The following is a 21377-nucleotide window of genomic DNA, read 5'->3' on the forward strand; positions in this document are numbered from 1 at the left end:
CAAAGACAGGCAGCCTGGCGCCAGGCACAAAACCAGGCCTGGGTCTGCCTGGCCTAAACCCAGTAGTTAAAAATCAACTCGTAACTTAGAAACCAATGTTATTCATAGATTCCAGACATTGTATAGAAGAACACTGTGAAACTCCCTGCCTTGTTCTGTTTCTCTCTATCAGTGGGGTCTCCCGTCACGTATACCCTAGATTGTTGAATCAATCACGACCCTTTCATATGAAATCTTTAGTGTTGTGAGCCCTAAAAAGGGACAAAAATTGTGCACTCGGGGAGCTTGGATTTTGAGATGGTAGCTTGCCAATGCGCTCAGCGGAATAAAGCCCTTCCTTCCACAACTTGGTGTCTGAGAGGTTTTGTCGGCGGCCAGTCCTGCTACATGGGGAGGGATCAATGAACAATTCTATTTAATTTAGACAATGTTTATTTCATATATTTACTGCTACAGTCCATCAAGAAATTTCTTGTTTTGATGTTATGACAATTCAGCAAGTAAAAAACACAATTCTTTGAAAAAATATTTCTAAGCTCAGGCTCTTAACATATAAATATAATGCACAAAATAAACATACTGCAAAAAAACCACCCACCTACAAATTGCTGTATGCATCATTTCTGAAACATGTAATATTTTTAAAGCATAACTCTACACTTTTTATTTTCAGCTCTAAGTAACAGAAAAACTTACTTTGTAAAGTGCTAGATCATAGGCTCAAGGGCATAAGGTGTCTGCCACAGCTACTCAACCCTACTGGGGTAGTGCAAAGACAGCCACAGGTCAAACATAAACAGATGTTTTTGTTTGTATTCATGTTTTCAAAACTTTATTTATGGACACTGAAATCTGAATATTATATAATTTTCATGTGTCACAGTATTCTTTTTTTTAACCATTTAGAAATATAAAACCATTCTTAGCTTGCAGGATACAAAAATGGGTAGTGGGCCAGATCTGTCTGATGGACCGTCATTTGTCAAACCCTGACTTAGTGTAGTCAGGATCTGCTCCTAAATCACTTCTAGGAAAACAAACAACAACCAACCAAATCAAGGCACTGGCAGCAAGAAGGTGGGGGATGAATGTTGGGTAGCCAACGTTTTTTTTTTTTTTTTTTGCAGCGTAATTCACAAAATACAAATAATGATGATGATAACCTCTAACATATAGCTCTTGTGTCTCAGACACTATTCTAAGTGCTTTGAAAATTTCAACTCATTTAGACCTCAAAGCAATCCTAAGATGTTGTCACTATCACTACTCTTTTATGGGAAGGGAATTGAGGCACAGAGATATTAAGTAGCATGCCCCATGCTGGAATTAGGGCCCAGGCGGCAGGATTCCAGAGTCCACACCCTTAACTATGTCATGTTGCTTCTATGAGGAAGAAACAGTTGGTGAAGAACATTTAGGACTCTCAGAAAAATACAAATGCAGATACCTCTGCTCCCTGCTCATACATCAACAGTAAGACACACAATATTTCTTACATTGCACTATTTGATTTTGTTGTATAGATTGTAATAAATATTACTGTTTTTAGCTGTTTAAAAACAGCTCAGGCTTTTGCTATATATAAAGGTGTCCCTAATGCAAAACTTGGCTGACATTTGAAAATTTTACAAAAACATTTTAACTTCTTTTTGAAGGATTAGTTTAGTGCCACTGTCTATAGCCATTTGCAAACACACACACACACAAATAGGATAAAAAGATGCCTTATAGTTTAAAAGAAATATTACACTTACAATACAAATATTAACAACAAGAGTCACTACTGAGACTTAATGTGTGACATCTTCATAGGCATAATAGTTACTGAACGAACTAAGGTTACGTATTTCCCTATGTACAATTATGGATGGATTCCACATGCACATTGAAGATCCACAAGTTACATGTTATAGCACACTCACATACACACAGTCCTATATACCAAAAAACATTTAATGTATGTTTAATGATGTTGCCTGATACTTTGTGCTTTTTAAAAGCTTCATATATGTAGACATTTGCAGGTTTCCTTTTAAAACAGAGCAATCTTGGCATCAGATCTGCAACATGATTTCTAGTGTAACTGTTTCCCTCAGTACAAATTATTTGAATTTTTGTTGAACACCTTCCAAATATTTAAAATATCTATCCAAGTACCAGTGATCTGACATTGAATGAAACATCAATTCTTATAAAGGCTTCTGTATCTGCCACTGTCTTTGCAGTTATCCCTTTGAATTCTTTAGTATATGAGCTCCAACTGTGTAAAGAGATTTCTGGATACTCAAGGAGCTTCTCACTTATGAGCTTTTGGATGTCTACAGCTGGCTGCCCTGACAGAAAATGTCTTGACATTCATTTTACTCACAGGATTTCTCTCCTGTGTGATTTCTATGTTGCAAAACAAAAGTATGACTTCTGAAAGGTTTCTCTCCTGTTTTACAATTTGCATGACTTCTGTCATCTATATTATCTAATATTTAGAGAAGTCTAAAATATGACAACATTTTCTCCCAAATAAATGTACAGAATCTCTCTATGTATTTGCTGATACACAGAAAGAGCAAAGATTGTAGCTGAAAATTTCCCTATATTGATGTGATTCATAAGGTGTACCTCTTGTGTGAATTATCTGATTGTTCTGAAGGATGAATTCAGTCAAGGGAATTTCCCAACTCATCTTGCTTCTCAGCCTTCCTCTTCTTTGTGTGTGTCTTTGTCTTCTGATGTGCAGTGAGTTGTGACTTTTGGATAAAGGTTTCCCCACACTCCTGACACTCATAGGGCTTCTCCCCTGTGTGTTTTCTCTGATGTATAATAAAATGTGACTTCTGAGAAAAGGACTTCCCACATTCCTTGCATGCATAGGGCTTCTCTCCTGTGTGAGTCCTTTGATGTAATCTGAGGACCGAATTCACAGAGAAAGATTTGCCACATTCTGTGCATTCATAGGGCTTCTCCCCTGTGTGTTTTCTCTGATGTTTAGTGAGGTCTGATTTATAGTAAAAGGTTTTCCCACATTTATTACATTCAAAGGGTTTCTCCCCTGTGTGAGTTCGCTGATGTACTGTGAGGGCTGACTTCTGGTAGAAGCATTTCCTACATTCCTTACATTCATAGGGTTTCTCTCCTGTGTGAGTTCTCTGATGAGTTTTGAGGTGTGAATTCCTAGAGAAGAATTTCCCACATTCCTTACATTTATAGGGTTTCTCCCCTGTGTGTGTTCTCTGATGTACTGTGAGGTGTGACTTCTGGGAAAAGGCTTTCCCACACTCCTTACACTCATAGGGTTTCTCCCCTGTGTGTGTCTTCTGATGTACCATGAGGTATGCCTTCACATAGAAGAACTTCCCACATTCAGTACATTCAAAAGGTTTCTCCCCTGTGTGTGTTTTCTGATGTTCTATGAGATGTGGTTTCTGGTAGAAGGATTTCTCACACTGATTACATTCGTAGGGTTTCTCTCCTGCATGGGTTCTCAGATGTCTACTGAGAGATGATAGGTGGTAAAATATTTTCTTACATTCTTTACACTCATAGGTTTTATCTCTCGTGTGAATTTTCTGATGTCTGGTGAGGTCTTCATTTTTGGAGAACGAGTTCCCACATTTATCACAGTCATAGGATTTGCCCTTTGAGTGAGTATGCTGATGTACTATGAGGGCAGACTTCTGGCAGAAGAACTTCCCACATTCCTTACATTCATAGGCTTTCTCTGTGGTACGAGTTTTCTGATGTTTTGTGAGTTCTCCATTCCTAGACAGAAAGTTCCACATTCATTAATGTGTAAGACTTTTAAGGCTTTTTGTTCCCCCACACTAAGCATATTTTCCAAGTACCTCTGAGGACTGATTTCTAGAGATGCTCCCATATTTATTGGTTCCATAGGGTTTCTCCACTGTGAACATTCTCTGACCTGCACTGTAGTTTAACACTTAGTAAGGCGAATCTGCATCTGCATTCTATTCACAGGGTCTCTCAATTGCCTGCTTTCTGTTTTGTGTAATAAAGACTCCCTTTATTATTTAATTCAGAAGAGTAAAAAGACTACTTCAAAAAAGGGGCATTCCCATTTGGATTATATTCCTCGGGATTTGCTCTGCAGTGTTAGTTTTCTCATGTTTAGTATTAATTAGTGCCCTCTCATTTCCAGTAACTCCTTCAAGGCTCTTGCTTACAAATCTTTAATCTTAAACATTAATTCTTGAACTTGCCTTGAATTTCCAGCTTGGCTTTCCCGGTATCTTGCTTCTAGATCATGAATACTCCATAGGTCTTCTACAAAGGAATCAAAAATTTAATACTTTATAAACATTAACACATTAATATTGTCATAGCATTGATTCTTAGGCTTCAGGCCAATTTCTCATAATGAAAGAACCTCAAATGCAAATTTCCTCTAGCCCATTGTTTTAGAAAAATAAACTAAAACGAACACTAAAAACTGCTGTCACACACAGAAGAAGGAGCCTAGCTGTAGACCCATGTACTCTGACATTTTTACAAATATGACCTTAAGAGCTTGGAGGCGAAAGTTAAAGACAAAAAAAGAACTGGGAGAGGAGAACGTAAGACATTAGAAGTGTTGCTGAACAAGAGTGTGGGAAGTATAGAGAATGCTGTGAGCCCCTTAAGTACCATGAACAGTAAGCAGGATAAGAAAAACTACTACACAACAGTGTTCCCTGGAATTACACGGAAAAGATTAAACTGGAAGAAGGAGCTGAAGTATACTGAAGTATAGGTCTTTATTGCCTCAAACCTAGATTACTGTGCTAGGATTGCTAGTATTTAGCAGACAAACTTCTACTTTATTTCCTCTTCATCCATCCACAGCAATCTAGGTGTCAATACTAAAGGGACTTTCTCAGAACATCAGTTTCCTCAGGCTTAGAGGAAGAGTCCTGTAGCTTGGGCTTTCACTCTCCGTCTAGCTGGCTTTGTTTTCAGGACAGGAAGATGGAGGACCACATATATCCAAAAGGAAGGATTTTCTTAAAAGCATCAGGATAAGCCATCTATACAAGGATGAATTCCTAGTTGTAACACCAGAGATTTTCAATCCTGAACTCATCCTGACCACCAAATCCTGCACTTCTAAAGCACTTGTTACTTATGACTCAGCACTAGTCTTGAATTTTTTTTTTTTTTTTGAGACGGAGTCTTGCTCTGTCGCCCGAGCTGGAGTGCAGTGGCCGGATCTCAGCTCACTGCAAGCTCCGCCTCCCGGGTTTACGCCATTCTCCTGCCTCAGCTTCCGGAGTAGCTGGGACTACAGGCGCCCGCCACCTCGCCCGGCTAGTTTTTTGTATTTTTAGTAAAGACGGGGTTTCACCATGTTAGCCAGGATGGTCTCGATCTCCTGACCTTGTGATCCGCCCGTCTCGGCCTCCCAAAGTGCTGGGATTACAGGCTTGAGCCACCGCGCCCGGCCTAATCTTGAATTTAATTTTCATATCTCACTTCTTCCATCTCTGCTTCCAATTTACTACAGGATCTTTAAAGGTCAAATTATTGAACATCATTCTAGAATCTTTAGTGACCTTCATATTTATGCATCTTTAAATGCATGAAAGCAAGTGAAAGGTTATCAGTAGAGGCTTGGGGTTGGAATTTCATAGCAATGGTGGGGAATACATAAGAAAAGTCACTTGATAAGGAATTATGCAACGTTAACTCAGGCACACATGAAATAAGATTATATGAATGGGCCGGGAATGGTGGCTCATGCCTGTAATCCCAGCACTTTGAGAGGCTGAGGTGGGTGGATCGCCTGAGGTCAGCGGCTTGAGACCAGCCTGACCAACATGGTGAAACCTGCCTCAACTAAAAATACAAAAATTAGCTGGGCCTGGTTGCAGGCACCTGTAATCCCAGCTACTCAAGAGGCTGAGGCAGGAGAATCACTTGAAATGGGGAAGTGGAAGTTGCAGTGAGCCAAGATCGCGCCACTGCACTCAAGCCTGGGCAACAGAGTGAGACTCCATCTCAAAAAAAATCTTATGTTTGGAAAACATTTGAGAGCATAGTAAAATGGAAGTTAACAGGTGTTTTGGGGCCACAAGGAAAAATAAGTTGCATAGGCAAGAGAGGGCCAGACTAGTTCTTGACAGAAAATTCATGTAAATGAATATTACTAATACCTCCTTACCCTTGTAAGTTTTTTATTTTGTCTAAATGACTTAATACTAAATGACTTAATACTGAGTCAGTATTAAGTATACCATGAAGGCTTCTGGCATGTACATCTGCTGCATTACACAGCTACTGTGGGAATTTAGATCAACAATTTTTGTTTTGATCCTAACAAGGAAGGAAGTGGAATGAGCAGAACTATCTTACAAGAAGGTAAAAATATGGGATCAGAATATAAATAGGGCAAAGATGCTGGAAAGGTCAATTTTAGAAGTCCTTATCATAAAAACCAATGCATTGGCCTTAAGAATGGATGAGCTCTTACAGGAGTTAATTAAAAAAGCACAGAGCAGAAAGTAGAGTGTGTCTGTCTGTTGTCAATTATTTTATATATTTTTTATTTCTTTTTTTCATCAACATGAGTCTCACTGTTGCCCAGGCTGGAGTGCAGTGGGGTGATCTTGGCTCATTGTAACCACTGCTTCCTGGGTTCAAGTGATTCTCTTTGTCTAAGCCTCAGTCTCCGAGGTAGCTGGGACTACAGGTCTGCACCACCATGCCCGGCTAATTTTTGTATTTTTAGTAGAGAGGGTTTCACCATGTTGGCCAGGCTGGTCTCGAACTCGTGCCCTCAAGGGATCCACCCGCTTTGGCTTCCCAAAGTGCTGGGATTATAGGCGTGAGCCACGACGCCCAACCAGTCTCCTGGTAATTAATATTCATTCTTTCAATAAATATCTACTGAGCAACTAATATGTACTAGGTATTGTTCCTGATACTGGCAACACATCTGTGCACAAGTTAGAAAATACATCATAAACATTTAAGGAGGCAGGATGAGATTGCCTTAGTGTATCCAAATAAGATACAGTAGATTTTAGGGGGGATAAGGAGTGCTTTTCGGGAAGGATAAACACTGTATAGCAGGAAGTAGCAACTCCGAAATGAAAGAATTGTTGAGCCGCATAACGATTTTTAATCTGAGTTCAGAGTTTAAAGAAAATATGGGAAATTAAAATTGGTGCTAAAATAACTGAAGTATTTTGTTGTTAATAAAAGGAGGGAGATGCCATTTAAAAAAGTTTTAAGTTAGATTTACAAACACTTTATAGTTGCATACTCTAATGGCAGGGAGTAACTGGTGATGCTAGAGAAAAAGACAAAATCTTACAAGGTAAGGAGGGATTAGAGTTTGTATATAGGAAAGAGAAGTAAATCTATTTAAAACATGTCTAGCAAAGGAGAGAATTTAAGTGGAGAGAACAAAAATTGGAGGTGTGAATTAGGTTTTTTCACATGTGCAAATAAAGTGTCCTTAATCGCTTCCAAAACTATAGGGCCATTTATAAAGGGACTACCTAGGCTGGGCACGGTGGCTCATGCCTGTAATCCCAGCACTTTGGGAGGCTGAGGTGGGTGAATCACCTGAGGTCGGGAGTTGGAGACCAGCCTGACCAACATGGAGAAATCCCGTCTCTACTAAAAGTACCAAATTAGCCAGGCATGGTGGTGCATGCCTATAATCCCAGCTGCTCAGGAGGCTAATGAGGCAGGAGAATTGCTTGAACCTGGGAGGTGGAGGTTGAGGTGAGCTGAGATGGCAACACTGGACTCCAGCCTGGACAACAAGAGCAAAACTCTGTTTCAAAAAAAAGTGAGAGATTGCCGAAAAATATTTCAGAAGGCAAGAGGCACCAACCACTCACCAGTAACATGGGATATAATTTCTTCTAACTCACCAGAGAAACCCCAATGTGGATATTCTACTTCTAATATCCACGGCTTTCTTCCTTGCTTCAACTTGAAGACTGCATTTGGCTTATTCACATGGTAACCTATGAATGGAAAATATCAAGGAAATGATACAAATTGCTTGGAATTTAGGGACTGTGAAAGATGAGGAAGTGGAATTTCAGAAGAATGACGAAGGTTGCAGTTAGGCTTGGCAAATTTAGATTCTTTCAGTGGGGAGACAGGGACACAGATATTTTTTCTAGCACCCAAAATGGATTTATTAACTTTGAACTCTGAATCATAGCTAATGTCAATCATTCAACCCTATAGGGACCTTTTATATTCCAGCAGCCAAGAAGGGAGATGCAAACTAGTGGGATTTACACCTGGGGAAGTTTTCCTCACCCACTGAGACCAGGTGACTATAGTTTTCCAGCATCACATCCTTATACAGAGTCCTCTGAGCAGGAGTCAGTAACTTCCATTCCTCCTTGGTGAATTCCACAATAACATCCTTTAATGTCACGGGTCCCTGGAATAACAAGCTTCAGTTCAATCTGAAGTAACCAGAATAGATAGCATACCATTGAAAAGACATGTGAGCTAGCTCTTAGTGTACTAACTGCAAAGTTCACTCTGGAGAGTTAGGATATGTGCCATGCTGTACCCTGCTTTATTCATAGAAGGAATGTTTGTTCATTACATATTTACTGAGCTCCCACTCCATGCCTGGAACTCTGCTGAAGATACAAAGATGAAGAAAAAAATAAGTGTCATGTGCCGCATAATGACATTTCAGTTAATGATAGATTCTATATATGATGACGATCCTATAAGAAAATACAGTATTTTTATTGTCTGTTTTCTATGTTTAGATACACAAATCCTTACCATTGTGTTACAAGTTGCCTACAGTGTTCAGTACAGTAACATACTATATAGGTTTGTAGCCTAGGAGCAATGGGCGACACCACATAGCCTAGGTGTGCAGTCAGCTGTACCATCTAGGCTTGTGTAAGGACACCCTATGATGTTTGCATGACGAAGTCACCTACTGATACGTTTCTCAGAACATATCCCCATCACTAAGTGACACATGACTCTATTCCTGTTAACGAGGAGCTTATATTTTGTCAGGGAGACAAAGGTGAAAACGCTAAATTACGGTATGTGAAGCAGGTGCCATGACAGAAACAAGTACACAATATGAGATGGCCACAAATGGGGGTAATTATTTGCATTTCATATTGTCACATTAGATTTTATTAGGTGGTCAAACTAACTTTAGGAATAAAGAAAACATAATTGGCAAAGGCATGGATTCATGAGAAATGGCAAGTTTAGGAAACCACATATAACTTGGTAGGTATGATACCTATGGTGGGTATATACCAATGGTAAGTATATACCATAGGTTGCTAGTTATATACCTATGGTAGGGCATAGGACCAAGATTAGTTAGAAGGTTAATGTGTAAAGTCAAGGAACAGGACAAGAAGAAATTCTAAATCTGTCTTTTGGACTAGTAAAACATACTTTGCATATACACTTAACAAATAAATCTCTGCTTAATACCTACATTTGCTTGTATTCATGTTTATTAAGAATTAAGGCGGAGGATGTGGTGGCTCAGGCCTGTAACACCAGCTACTTGAGAGGGTGATATGGGAGAATCAGATGAACCTGGGAAGTCAAGGCTGCAGTAAGACACAGCGAGACTCTATCTAAAAAAAAAATAGGCTGGGCACAGTGGCCCACGCCTGTAATCCCACCACTTTCGGAGGCCGAAGCTGGTGGATAACCTGAAGGCAGGAGTTTGAGATCTGCATGGCCAACATGGCAAAACCCCATCTCTACTAAAAAAATACAAAAATTAGCTGGGTGTGGTGGCACACACCTGTAGTCCCAGCTACTCAGGAGGCTGAGCCAAGAGAATGGCTTGAACCTGGGAGGCAGAGGTTGCAGTGAGCCAAGATTGTGCCACTGGACTCCAGCTTGGGTGACAGAGCAAGACTCCATCTCAAAATAATAATAATAAATTTAACAAGTTTGTTTTTGTTCATATAAGAGAAAACATAAAGAGATATTCTGCTATTTCATACTATGTGAAATGTCTTATATATCCCTGGGATGCTCACCATTCACTGTGTAGATGAAAATACAGACACCAGGAACCACTGAAGAGACATGTCAAGTAAGCACTGGAGTTATAGGGGTAAATGAGTGGCTTAGGAGAAAACTTTAATGTAAAAGTGGCAAATGGCACATTAGAAAAAAAAAAACATTTATATAAAAGCAACAGCAGTGGGGGAAAGAAGTATAACGTGACTTTGTGATTAATTGGACATTAGTTAACAATCACTGGGAGAAAGGGGGAGGGCAGCACCCATAGTGTCTGGATGCCTTGCCTGTGGGTACAGTCATAGTGCCAATTATTTTCATTCCTTCACTTTTATTGGTAGAACTGTTTAAGGCTATGAAATTTCCTCTAATCACTGCTTTATTTATACTCCATGAAATCTGAAAGGCAGTATTTTTACTTGCAGAACATCTTAGCTGGATATAAATTCTTGGTTCATTTTTTTCTTCTTCTTCTTTTGAGATGGAGTCTGGCTCTGCCTCCCAGGCTGGGTGGCGCAATCTCGGCTCACTGCAACCTCCGCCTCCCAGGTTCAAATGATTCTTCTACATCAGCCTCCCAAGTAGCTGGGATTACAGGCGCCTGCCACCACACCTGGCTAATTTTTGTATTTTCAGTAGAGATGGGGTTTCAGCATGTTGGCCAGGCTGGTCTCGAACTCCTGACCTCAAGCTCACTGCAAGCTCCGCCTCCCGGGTTCACGCCATTCTCCTGCCTCAGCCTCCCGAGTAGCTGGGACTATAGGCGCCCCCTACCTCACCCGGCTAATTTTGTACAAACTAACATTATTATGTGGCAACCAGGAAGTCTGTAAATGAAAACAGGAATACAAAGAAAAGGATAAGTTGGGCAGGAGTTAATGAGTTGAATTTTGTTCATTCTGTGCTTAAAGTGACTGTGGAACATAAAGATGGAATTGTCCATTTTGGCAGATACACATATGAGTAAGTTTCCACAGACAGAATTTTCAAATATATAAAAAACAGAGCTCTAGAAGAGCCCAAAAAAGAAGGTGTGGGGGCCGGGCACAGTGGCTCACGCCTGTAATCCCAGCACTTTGGGAGACTGAGGTGGGTGGATCACGAGGTCAGGAGATCAAGACCATCCTGGCTAACATGGTGAAACCCTGTCTCTACTAAAAATACCAAAAAATAAAAAATAAAAAAAATAATTAGCAGGGTGTGGTGGTGGGCACCTGTAGTCCCAGTACTCAGGAGGCTGAGGCAGGAGAATGGCCTGAACCTGGGAGGTGGAGGTTGGAGTGAGCCAATAATGCACCACTGCACTCCTGCCTGGGCCACCGAGCAGGACTCCGTCTCAAAAAAAAAAAAAAAAAAAGAAGCTGTGGGAACAGCAGTATCTGAGATAATGGCAGGAGACTAGGCCCAGACTATGGAGCCTGAGAGAACTTCTCTAAACTTCTCTAAGAGTAAGCAGCCAGGAGGAGTATCTAGGAAACCAAAGAAAGGGAGACTTACAAATAAGGGACAATTGTAGTTAAAAATCCAAATGTAAAGAGTCCAAATTAGCATAACCACACACCAGCACAGCAAAGGAGTGAAAGCTGTGATAAGTAAGCAGGCCTTTTGAGAAATTTTGGAAATATCTAGAATTCCTAAGAGCAGAGAAGAGAATCCAGCTCTTGGACACACATCCTAACAAAGAGCTCATGTCAACTTCTATGCTCAGAGTCAGAGGGCTGGGGTTTGGCAAGAACAGAAGGATGACTGATAGGAAAATTAATTAAAGACTCCCCACTTAAAAAACAACAACAAAAACCGAAGAGCATCCAGTATAAAGCAAGAGCTGATGAAGAGACCCCACCACATAATGGTACCAGGGTCAATTGGGCAACATGATTACTTCACCAGGGTGCCTAAATATGGGCACAATACAGACAAAAAGAGAAACACAAATTGTATTATATACACACATAGACATTTTATTCTGTTGAAATACATCTGTATTTTTTAAAGCAACACTTCTATTTCTGTGAAAACGTACAAGTACTAGTTTCTTAGATGACAGCAATTCTATTTCACCAATTAAGAGATTACCTAAGAGAATAAGGACAAAACTGACATATGACTTTTCATATGTAGAACCAAATGCTAAAAGACAAAGAAAAAATGCCCACAAAGGATAAAGGTTTTGAACCTAGAATTCCATGCCCTGCCAAATTTTTTATTCAAGGATAATAAAAAACGATGTTTTCATAAATACGAAGATGTTAAAAGCACACAAACGATGCACCATATTTGCAAGGCATTCTAGAATATACTTAATAGAAACTACAAAAAAATCACACGGCAAATCAGATATAAAAGCTAATAGGGCCAGGCACGGTGGCTCACACCTGTAACCCCAGCACTTTGGGAGGCCAAGGCGGGTGGATCACCTGAGGTTGGAAGTTCGAGACCAGCCTGACCAACATGGAAAAACCTTGTCTCTATTAAAAATACAAAATTAACCGGGCATCGTGGCTCATGCCTGTAATCCCAGCTACTCGGGAGGCTGAGGCAGGAGAATCGCTTGAACCTGGGATATGGAGGTTGTGATGAGCCGAGATCATGGCATTGCACTCCAGCCTAGGCAACAAAGATTGAAACTCCATCTCAAAAAAAAAAAAAAAAAGGCCAACAGATGGCCAGGTGCAATGGCTGATGCCTATAATCCCAGCACTTTGGGAGGCTAAGGCACATGGATCATGAGGTCAGGAGTTCAAGAGCAACCAGGTCAAGATTGTGAAACCCATCTCTACTAAAAATACAACAGATTAGCCAGACATGGTGGCGGGTGCCTTTAATTCCAGCTAATTGGGAGGCTGAGGCAGAGAATTGCTTGAACCCAGGAGACGGAGGTTGCAGTGAGCCAGGATTGCGGCATTGCACTCCAGCCTGGGCAAGAGAGCAAAACTCCGTTTCAAAAAAAAAAAAAAAAGCTAACAGTTATGTAAGAATAACTTATTTCTCATATAGCCATAACAGGAAACTATAAAATTTAAAACAGACTGCTTACAGAAGAAGTGAGAAGGAAAAGACTATTTTGTAAACTAAACCGTCCTTCAAAGATACTTATAAATATACATTAACAAAGTGCTCACATCTTTTCATGAAATATTCACTAAAAGATCATTTTCTGGGCCAGAAAAATATCTTAAACTAAAAGAATTGAAATCTACCAAATACATTCTCTAAACACAGTAGACTTAAACTAGAAATCAGTAACAGAAACTTATCTGGAATGCTATCAAATACTTGAAAATAATAGGTGAGCACTTTGTTTAATGTTATTGGGAAATAACATTTGAACTTTTTTCTCTGAAAAAAGCTGATAAACCTATATCCAGAATGACCAAGATAAAAAATACATGTTAACAACATCAGAAATGAAAAGGGGAATAGTTACTATAGGCCCTACGAACAGTAAAAGGAAAGTAAGAGAATAAGCCGGGCGCGGTGGCTCAAGCCTGTAATCCCAGCACTTTGGGAGGCTGAGGCGGGCGGATCACGAGGTCAGGAGATCGAGACCATCCTGGCTAACATGGTGAAACCCCATCTCTACTAAAAATACAAAAAACTAGCCGGGCGAGGTGGCGGGTGCCTGTAGTCCCAGCTACTCCGGAGGCTGAGGCAGGAGAATGGCGTAAACCCGGGAGGCGGAGCTTGCAGTGAGCTGAGATGCGGCCACTGCACTCCAGCCCCGGCGACAGAGCAAGACTCTGTCTCAAAAAAAAAAAAAAAAAAAAGAGAATACTAAGAACCAGTCTATGTGCATAAATTTGACAACTAAGATGAAATGGATTAATTCTTTGAAAGAGGATAACTACCAAAACTCACTCAGGAAGAAATGTCTAAGATAAATAATATTACCTAGTATCAATGATATTAAATAAACTGAATCTGTAGTTAAAAACGTTTCAACATGACTGACTTCATGAGAAATGGTGACTTAGGGTGCTGTAAGAATTAGTCCCTCCACTGACGCAACCACTAAAGCTGACAAAAACTGATAGAATCAAGTTTTTGGAACTGTAGAATCTTTTTTCTGTTTCTTTTTAAAACCATCAAACAGTGGAGTACTTTTTTTTTTCTTTTCTTTCTTTTTATTTTTTGAGACAGAGTCTCGCTCTGTCACACAGGCTGGAGTGCAACTGTGTGATCTCAGCTCACTGCAACTGCAACCTCTACCTCCCGAGTTCAAGCAGCTCTCCCGCCCCAGCCTCCCAAGTAGCTGGGATTACAGGGGCCCACCACCACGCCCAGCTAATTTTAGTAGAGATGGGGTGTCACATGTTGGCCAGGCTGGTCTAGAACTCCTGACCTTAGGTGACCCACCCGCCTCAACCTCCCAAAGTGCTGGGATTATAGGCATGATCCACTGTGCCCAGCCTCAGTGGAGTACTTAATAAAGAAAGAGGCTGCTAAATTTTGGGGAGAAAGTGCATGGCACTTTTTTCTTACTGGCCTACTGATATAGTTTGGATGTGTGTCCCCTCCAAATTTCATGTTGAAATATAATCCCCAGTGTGGGAGTTGGGGACTGGTGGGAGGTATTCAGGTCATGGGGGTGTATCTCTTATGGATGGTTTAGCACCATTCCTTTGATAATGAGTGAGTTCTCATTTGGCTCACATGAGATCTAGTTGTTTAAAAGAGTCTGGCACCAGGCGTGGTGGCTAACGCTTATAATCCCAGAACTTTGGGAGGCCGAAGCAGGTGGATAACCTGAGGTCAGGAGATTGAGACCAGCCTGGCCAAGATGGTGAAACCCTGTCTCTACTAAAAATACAAAAATTAGATGGGTGTAGTCCTCCATGCCTGTAGTCTCAACTACTTGGGAAGCTGAGGAAGGAGAATTGCTTGAACCTGGGAGGCAGAGGTTGCCATGAGCCAAGACCATGCCACTGCACTCCAGCCTGGGTAACAGAGTGAGACTCCACCTCAAAAAAATAAATAAATAAATAAATGAATAAATAAAGAGTCTAGGACCTACCCCTTTTCTCTCTCTCTTGCTCCCACTGTCACTATGTGATGTACTGGCTCCTGTTTCAACTTTCTGCCATGAGTAAAAGCTCCCTGAGGCCTCATCAGAAGCTGAGCAGATGCTAGTGCCATGCTTCCTGTACAGACCACATAACCATGAGCCAAGTAAACCTCTTTTCTTTATAAATGACCCAGCCTCAGGTATTTCTTTGTAGCAATGCAAAAAATAACTAACACAAAATTGGTACTGAGGAGTACAGCATTGCTATAAAGATACCTGAAGATATAGAAGCAGTTTTCAAACTGAGTAACAAGCAGAGGTTGGAAGAATTTGGAGGGCTCAGAAGAAGACACTAAGATGAGGGAAAGTTTGAAACTTCTAAGAGACTGGTTAAATGGTTGTGACCAAAATGCTGATAGTGATATGGACAGTGAAGGCTAAGCTGATGAGGTCTCAGAAGAAAATGAGGAATTTATTGGAAACTGGAGTATAGGTCACCCATGTTTTACCCTAGCACAGAGCTTGGCTGCATGTCCCAGGGATCTGTGGAAGACTGAACTTAAGAATGATGACCTAGGGTATCTGGCAGAAGAAATTTCTAAGCAGCAAAACATTCAACATGTGGCCTGACTGCTCCTAACAGCCTATGATCAAATACAGGAGCAAAGAAATGACTTAAAGTTGGAACCGATATTTAAAAGAGAATCAAAGCATAAGGTCTGGAAAGTTTGCAGCCTGGTCCTGTGGTACAGAAAGAATCCAAGCCCAAGCAGGCTGTGGAGCAACCACTTGCTAGAGAAATTAGCATGACTCAAACAGAGGCAAGTAACAATCCAACACAATGGGGAAAATGCCTTAAAGGCATTTCAGAGACCTTCAGGACTGCGCCTTCCATCACAGGCCCAGAGGCCTAGGACAAATGAATGGTTTCAGGGGCCAGGCCTAGGGCAATGCAGCCCTGTGTAGCCTTGTGACACTGCTCCCCACATCTCAGCTGCTCTGGTTCCAGCTTCAGCTCAAGGGGGCCCAGGTACAGCTTTAGCCCCAGCTCAGGAGGGCACAATTTGTAATCCCTCATGGTTTCCATCTAGTGTTAAGTCTGCAGATGCTCAGAATGCAAGCATGAAGGAGGCTTGGCAGCTTCCCTCTAGATTTCAGAGGATGTACTGGAAAGCCTGGGTGTCCAGGCAAAAGTCTGCCACAGAGATGGAGCCCCCGCAGAGAAACTACTAGGGCAATGTTGAAGGAAATGTGTGGTTGGGGTACTGTCTAATGGAGCTGTGGGAAGGGGGCCACTGGCCTCCATACTTTGGAATGCGAGAGCCACTAGCCACTTACAACCTCAGCATGGAAAAGCTGAAAGCAGTCAACTCCAGCCATTAAGATTAATCCATTAATCCATTAAGATTAAAGCAGATTTCTTAACAGAAACTATGAAAGCCAAAAGGCAATGTGATGACATATTAAAGTGCTGAAAGAAAAGAATTCTATTTCAAGAATTCTTTTCCATCAAGACTATCCATCAATAATGCAGATTAAATTAAGGTATTCCAAGATAAACAAAAGCTAAAGGACTCTGTTTCTAGTAGACCTGCCTTATAAGAAATGCTACAAGAAGTCCTTCAGTCTGAAATGAAAGGACACTGGACAGTAATTCAGGGGCAGATGAAGCTACAAAGAACACAGGTAAAGGTAACTATATAGATACATATAAAAGCTGGTATTGTGGTATGTTTTAAATTTTATCTCTTTTTGTTTCCTATAGGATTTAAAAAGACAAATGCATAAAATAATAATTATAAATATATGTTAATGGTCATACAACATACAAAAATATAATCTGTGACAGTAACAACATAAAAGGGGGAGAAACAGAGCTACATATCAGCAATTTTTATACAGTACTGAAGCTAAGTTGGTATCAATTCAAACTAGATTGTTAAAAATTAGAAAAAATTGTAATGCTAAGAGTAACCACTAAAAACACCTTAAAATATTCACAAAAGGAAATGAGGAGGAAAGCAAAATGGTACATTAGAAAAAATTTAAAAAGAAGGCAGTATTGGAGGGTATTAGTGTGTTATCACATTGCTATAAAGAACTACCTGAGGCTGTGCACAGTGGCTCACTTCTGTAATCCCAGCACTTTGGGAGGCTGAGGACAGCACATCACTTGAGGTCAGGAGTTCAACATGGCCAACATGGCGAAACCTCGTCTCTACTAAAAATACAAAAATTAGCCAGGCATGGTGGCATGCACCTGTAATCCTAGCTACTTGGAAGGCTGAGTCAGGAGAATCTCTTGAACCCAGGAGGCGGAGGCGGAGGTTGCAGTGAGCTGAGATTGCACCACTGCATTCCAGCCTGGCTGACAGAGCAGGACTCCATCTCAATTAAAAAACAAAAACAAAAACAAAAAAACAACTACCTGAGACTGGGTAATTTACAAAGAAAAGAGGTGTAATTGGCCCATGGGTCCACAGGCTATCCAGGAAGCATGGCAGTGGAGGCCTCAGGAAGCTTAAAATCATAGCAGAAGGTGAAGGAGAAGTTGGCACATCTTCACATGGCAGAGCAGGAAAGAGAGGGCAAAGGCAGAAGTGCTACACACTTTTAACCAGATCTTGTTAGAACTTACTCACTATCACAAGAACAGCAAGGGAGAAGTCTGCCCCCATGATCCAATCACCTCCCACTAGGCCCCTCCTGCAACATTGAGGGTTATAATTTGACATGAGATATGGGTGGGGATACAGAGCCTAACCATATCACGGAGGAATTAAAGGAAAAGATATAAAGTATGTTGAAGAAAAATGCCAAGTTGCAGAAGTCTTTATCAAACATCATTTTAAATAGATTAGACTCGCCAGTTAAAGGCAGAGATTGACTGAATGGATATCAAAAATATGATTCAAATATATGCCTTCTAAAATTAAATTTAGATCCAAAGACACAAGTAGGCTGAAAAGAAAGGATGGAAAAAGGCATCTCACAAAAATAGTAGTAACCAAAAGAGAGCTGGCTGGCTATACTAAGATAAGACCTAAATAAATGAGACAGCATCCTGTTTTCATGGACTGGGAGACTTAACATGGTTCAAATGACAATAGTACCCAAAGAAATCTACAGGTCCAAATATCCTGCAATTCATATGAAATTGTGACGGGTCCTCAATAACCAAAACAACATTGGGAAAGAAGAATAAAGTCAGAGGATTCAATTCAAAATTTCAAAACTTACTGAAAAGCTAGTTATCAAAACAGTGAGGTACAGGCATAAGGATAGACATACAGTCTAATGGGATAGAACTGAGTCCAGAAATAAACGCATATATCTATGATCACATGATTTTCTTCATCTTTTTTTTTTTTTTTTCTAAGACAAGGTCTCACTGGCTGGAGGGCAATGGTGCAATCATGGCTTACTGCAGCCTGGACCTCCCCAGGCTCAGGTGACTCCCCTGCCTCAGCCTCCCAAGTATCTGGGACTAAAAGTGCACACCACCCACCTGGCTAATTTTTGTATTTTGTAGAGACAGGGTCTTGCCGTGTTGCCCAGGATGGTTTCAAATTCCTGGGCTCAAGAGATCTGCCCACCTTGGTCACCTAAAGTGTTAGGATTACAGGCATAGGCCACCACATCCAGCCCCAACTGATTTTCAGCGAGGCTGTCAAGACCATTCCGTGGGAAAAGAATAGTCTCTTCACCAAATAATAGTGGGAAAACTCAATACCCACATGCTTGAGTTAAATGGGACCTCTACCTCATATCATATGCAAAAATCATTCAAAACAGATCAATGACCTAAATATGAGTTAAACATGTAGAACTCTTATAAGAAAACATAGCCTACCTTGAATTTGGCAATGGATTCTTCTACATGACACCAAAAGCACAAACAAAAGAAAAATAAATTTGAATTCATCATAATTTAAAGTGTTTGTGCGTTACAGAACACTGTCACAATGGAGAAAAGACAACTCACAGTGTGGAAAATATTTGCAAATCATCTAAGACAGAGTCTCCCTTTGTTGCCCAGGCTGGAATGCAGTGGTGCCATCTGAGCTTACCACAATCTCTGCTTCCCAGGTTCAAGCAATTCTCCTGCCTCAGCCTCCCAAGTAGCTGGGACTACAGGCACGCACCACCATGCCTAACTAATCTTTGTATTTTTAATAGACACAAGGTTTCACCATGTTGGCCAGGCCAATCTCAAACTCCTGACCTCGTGATCCGCCAGCCTCAGCCTCCCAAAGTGTTGGGATTACAGCCATGAGCCACTGCACCTGGCCAAACTTTTTTTTTTTTTCTTTAGACAGTCTTGCTCTGGCGCCCAGGCTGGAGTGCAGTGGTGCCATCTCGACTCACTGCAACCTGCACCTCCCAGGTTCAAGTGATTCTCCTGCCTCAGCCTCTCAAGTAGCTGGGACTACAGGCATGCACCACCAAGCCCAGCTAATGTTTGTATTTTTAGTAGAGACAGGGTTTCACCATGTTGACCAGGCTGGTCTCAACTCCTGATGTCGAGTGATCCGCCCACCGTGACCTCCAAACACGCTGAGATTATAGGCATGAGCCAGTGGGCCTGGCCATAAAATGTTCTTATAATTCAACAACAAAAAGATAAATGGCCCAGTTAGGAAGTGGGCAAAGAACTTGAGTGTACATTTCTCCAAATAACACAACTCACCCTTGAACAACACAGGCTTGGATGCAGATTATTTTCAACCAAACATAGATTGAAAATCCCGTATTTGCAAGATTGGAAACCCACACATATGGAGGGCCAATTTTTTGCACACATGGGTTCTGAAGGGCTGACTGCAGGACTTGAGTATGTGTGGATTTTAGTACATGCAGGGGTCCTGGAACCAATCACCTGCATATACCAAATGATGACCGTATATACAAATGGCTAAAAAGCACACTAGAAAAATAATTGAAAAAAAAAAGCACACAAGATGATGTTCAACATCATTCATCTCTAAAGAAATGCAATGCAAAACCACAACGATAACACTTCACCCCCCGACCCTAATTATAATAGGCATAATTTAAAAAATGGAGAACAGGTTTTGGGGGTATATGGAGAAACTGAAACCTTTGTACATTGCTAATGGGAATGTAAAATGGTGCAGTTGCTGTGGAAGTCTGGCAGTTCCTCAAAAAGTTAAACATAGAATTGTCATACATTCCAGCAACTCCATTTTTTAGGTATATACCCAAAAGGATTGAAAACAGGTATCAAGTACTTACAGATGAATTTGCCTAACAGCACTATTCATAATAACTAAAAAGTGGAAACCACCCAAATGTCTGTCAATGGATGAATGGATAAACAAATTGTGGAGTATATACACAATGGCATTTTAGCCATAAAAAGGAATGATGTACTGATACATGCTTCAAGGTGGATGAACCTGGAAAACACGCTAAGTGAAAGAAGGCAGACACAAAAGGTCACATAATGTATGATCTCACTTACATGAAATATTTAGAATAGGTAGATCTATAGAGACAGAAAACATTAGTGGTTGCCAAGGGAAAGAGGGAGAGAGAACAGGGAATGACTGCTTAATGGGTATGGGGTTTTCTTTTGGGATGGTGAAAATATTTTGAAAGTAGGTAGAGGTGGTGTTACAAAACACTGTGAATGTACTAAATATTAATACCTCACAATTGTATAATTTTAAATGATGAATAGTATGTGAATTTCACTTCAATTAAAACAAGTAAACAAAACCTTTGAACAAAGACAACTTCAGGCCTAAATGGTTTCATTGGTGAATTCAATCAAACAATAAAGCAGAAACAATACTGATTTGCTCCAGACGACCACCAGAGTAAGTGCCAGAGAATAGGCAAGTAAGCAGGGTAAAAGAAAACTTTATTAACTTGCCAATGTGAAGGAGGGGCGAGGTTCACTGGTCTCCGGCTGTGGAGGCCAACGAAGTGGCTCCGGCTTCTCCGGAGAGGTTCCTAGGTCCACACATGAGCAGGGGCGAAGGAAGTTTGCGCCGTGCGCCCACCGGGAGCGGCTTTTATGTCCTGGGCCCGGGAGTGGGAGGGCAGTGGGCGGGACATAGGCGGGTCAGCGGCGGGGCAGTAGGCGCGGCTAGGTAGGTTTGGATTTTCTACCTCAGACGTCAGACTGTGCCTGCGCGGTGGACCTGTGTCTGTCCCAGGCGCGGGAAAGTTGACAATGAAGAACCCGGAAATGCGCCATTTTAGTCCCTTTGTTCTTTTGTTCCCTCCCTCCCTCCGTCCAGACAAATACCAATTATATGTAATTTCTTCCATAAAACCAAGAAAAAATAACCATTCTCAACTCATTTTATAAGGCTCACATGACCCTGAGGCTCAAATCTAACAATAACATTAC

At 41.0% G+C, this 21377-nt stretch overlaps 1 protein-coding gene across 4 annotated transcripts in view; it reads right to left on the reverse strand.

Annotated features, from left to right (window-relative positions):
- Positions 1-419: 419 nt before the first annotated feature.
- Positions 420-21377, reverse strand: part of LOC111523528 (zinc finger protein 25) — a 28054-nt gene continuing 7096 nt past the window's right edge. For all 4 annotated transcript variants that reach the window (XM_023188194.1, XM_023188197.2, XM_023188195.2 and 1 more), the window contains 4 exons: positions 8275-8401; positions 7875-7970; positions 4215-4278; positions 420-3756 (listed from right to left, as the gene is read on the reverse strand). In XM_023188194.1, coding sequence (XP_023043962.1) covers positions 2655-3756; positions 4215-4278; positions 7875-7970; positions 8275-8401 — 1389 coding nt within the window. In that variant the 3' untranslated portion in view covers positions 420-2654. The remainder of the gene's footprint in view (positions 3757-4214; positions 4279-7874; positions 7971-8274; positions 8402-21377) is intronic.

This window comes from Piliocolobus tephrosceles, chromosome 9, assembly GCF_002776525.5.
Source record: "Piliocolobus tephrosceles isolate RC106 chromosome 9, ASM277652v3, whole genome shotgun sequence".
NCBI lineage: Eukaryota > Metazoa > Chordata > Mammalia > Primates > Cercopithecidae > Piliocolobus > Piliocolobus tephrosceles.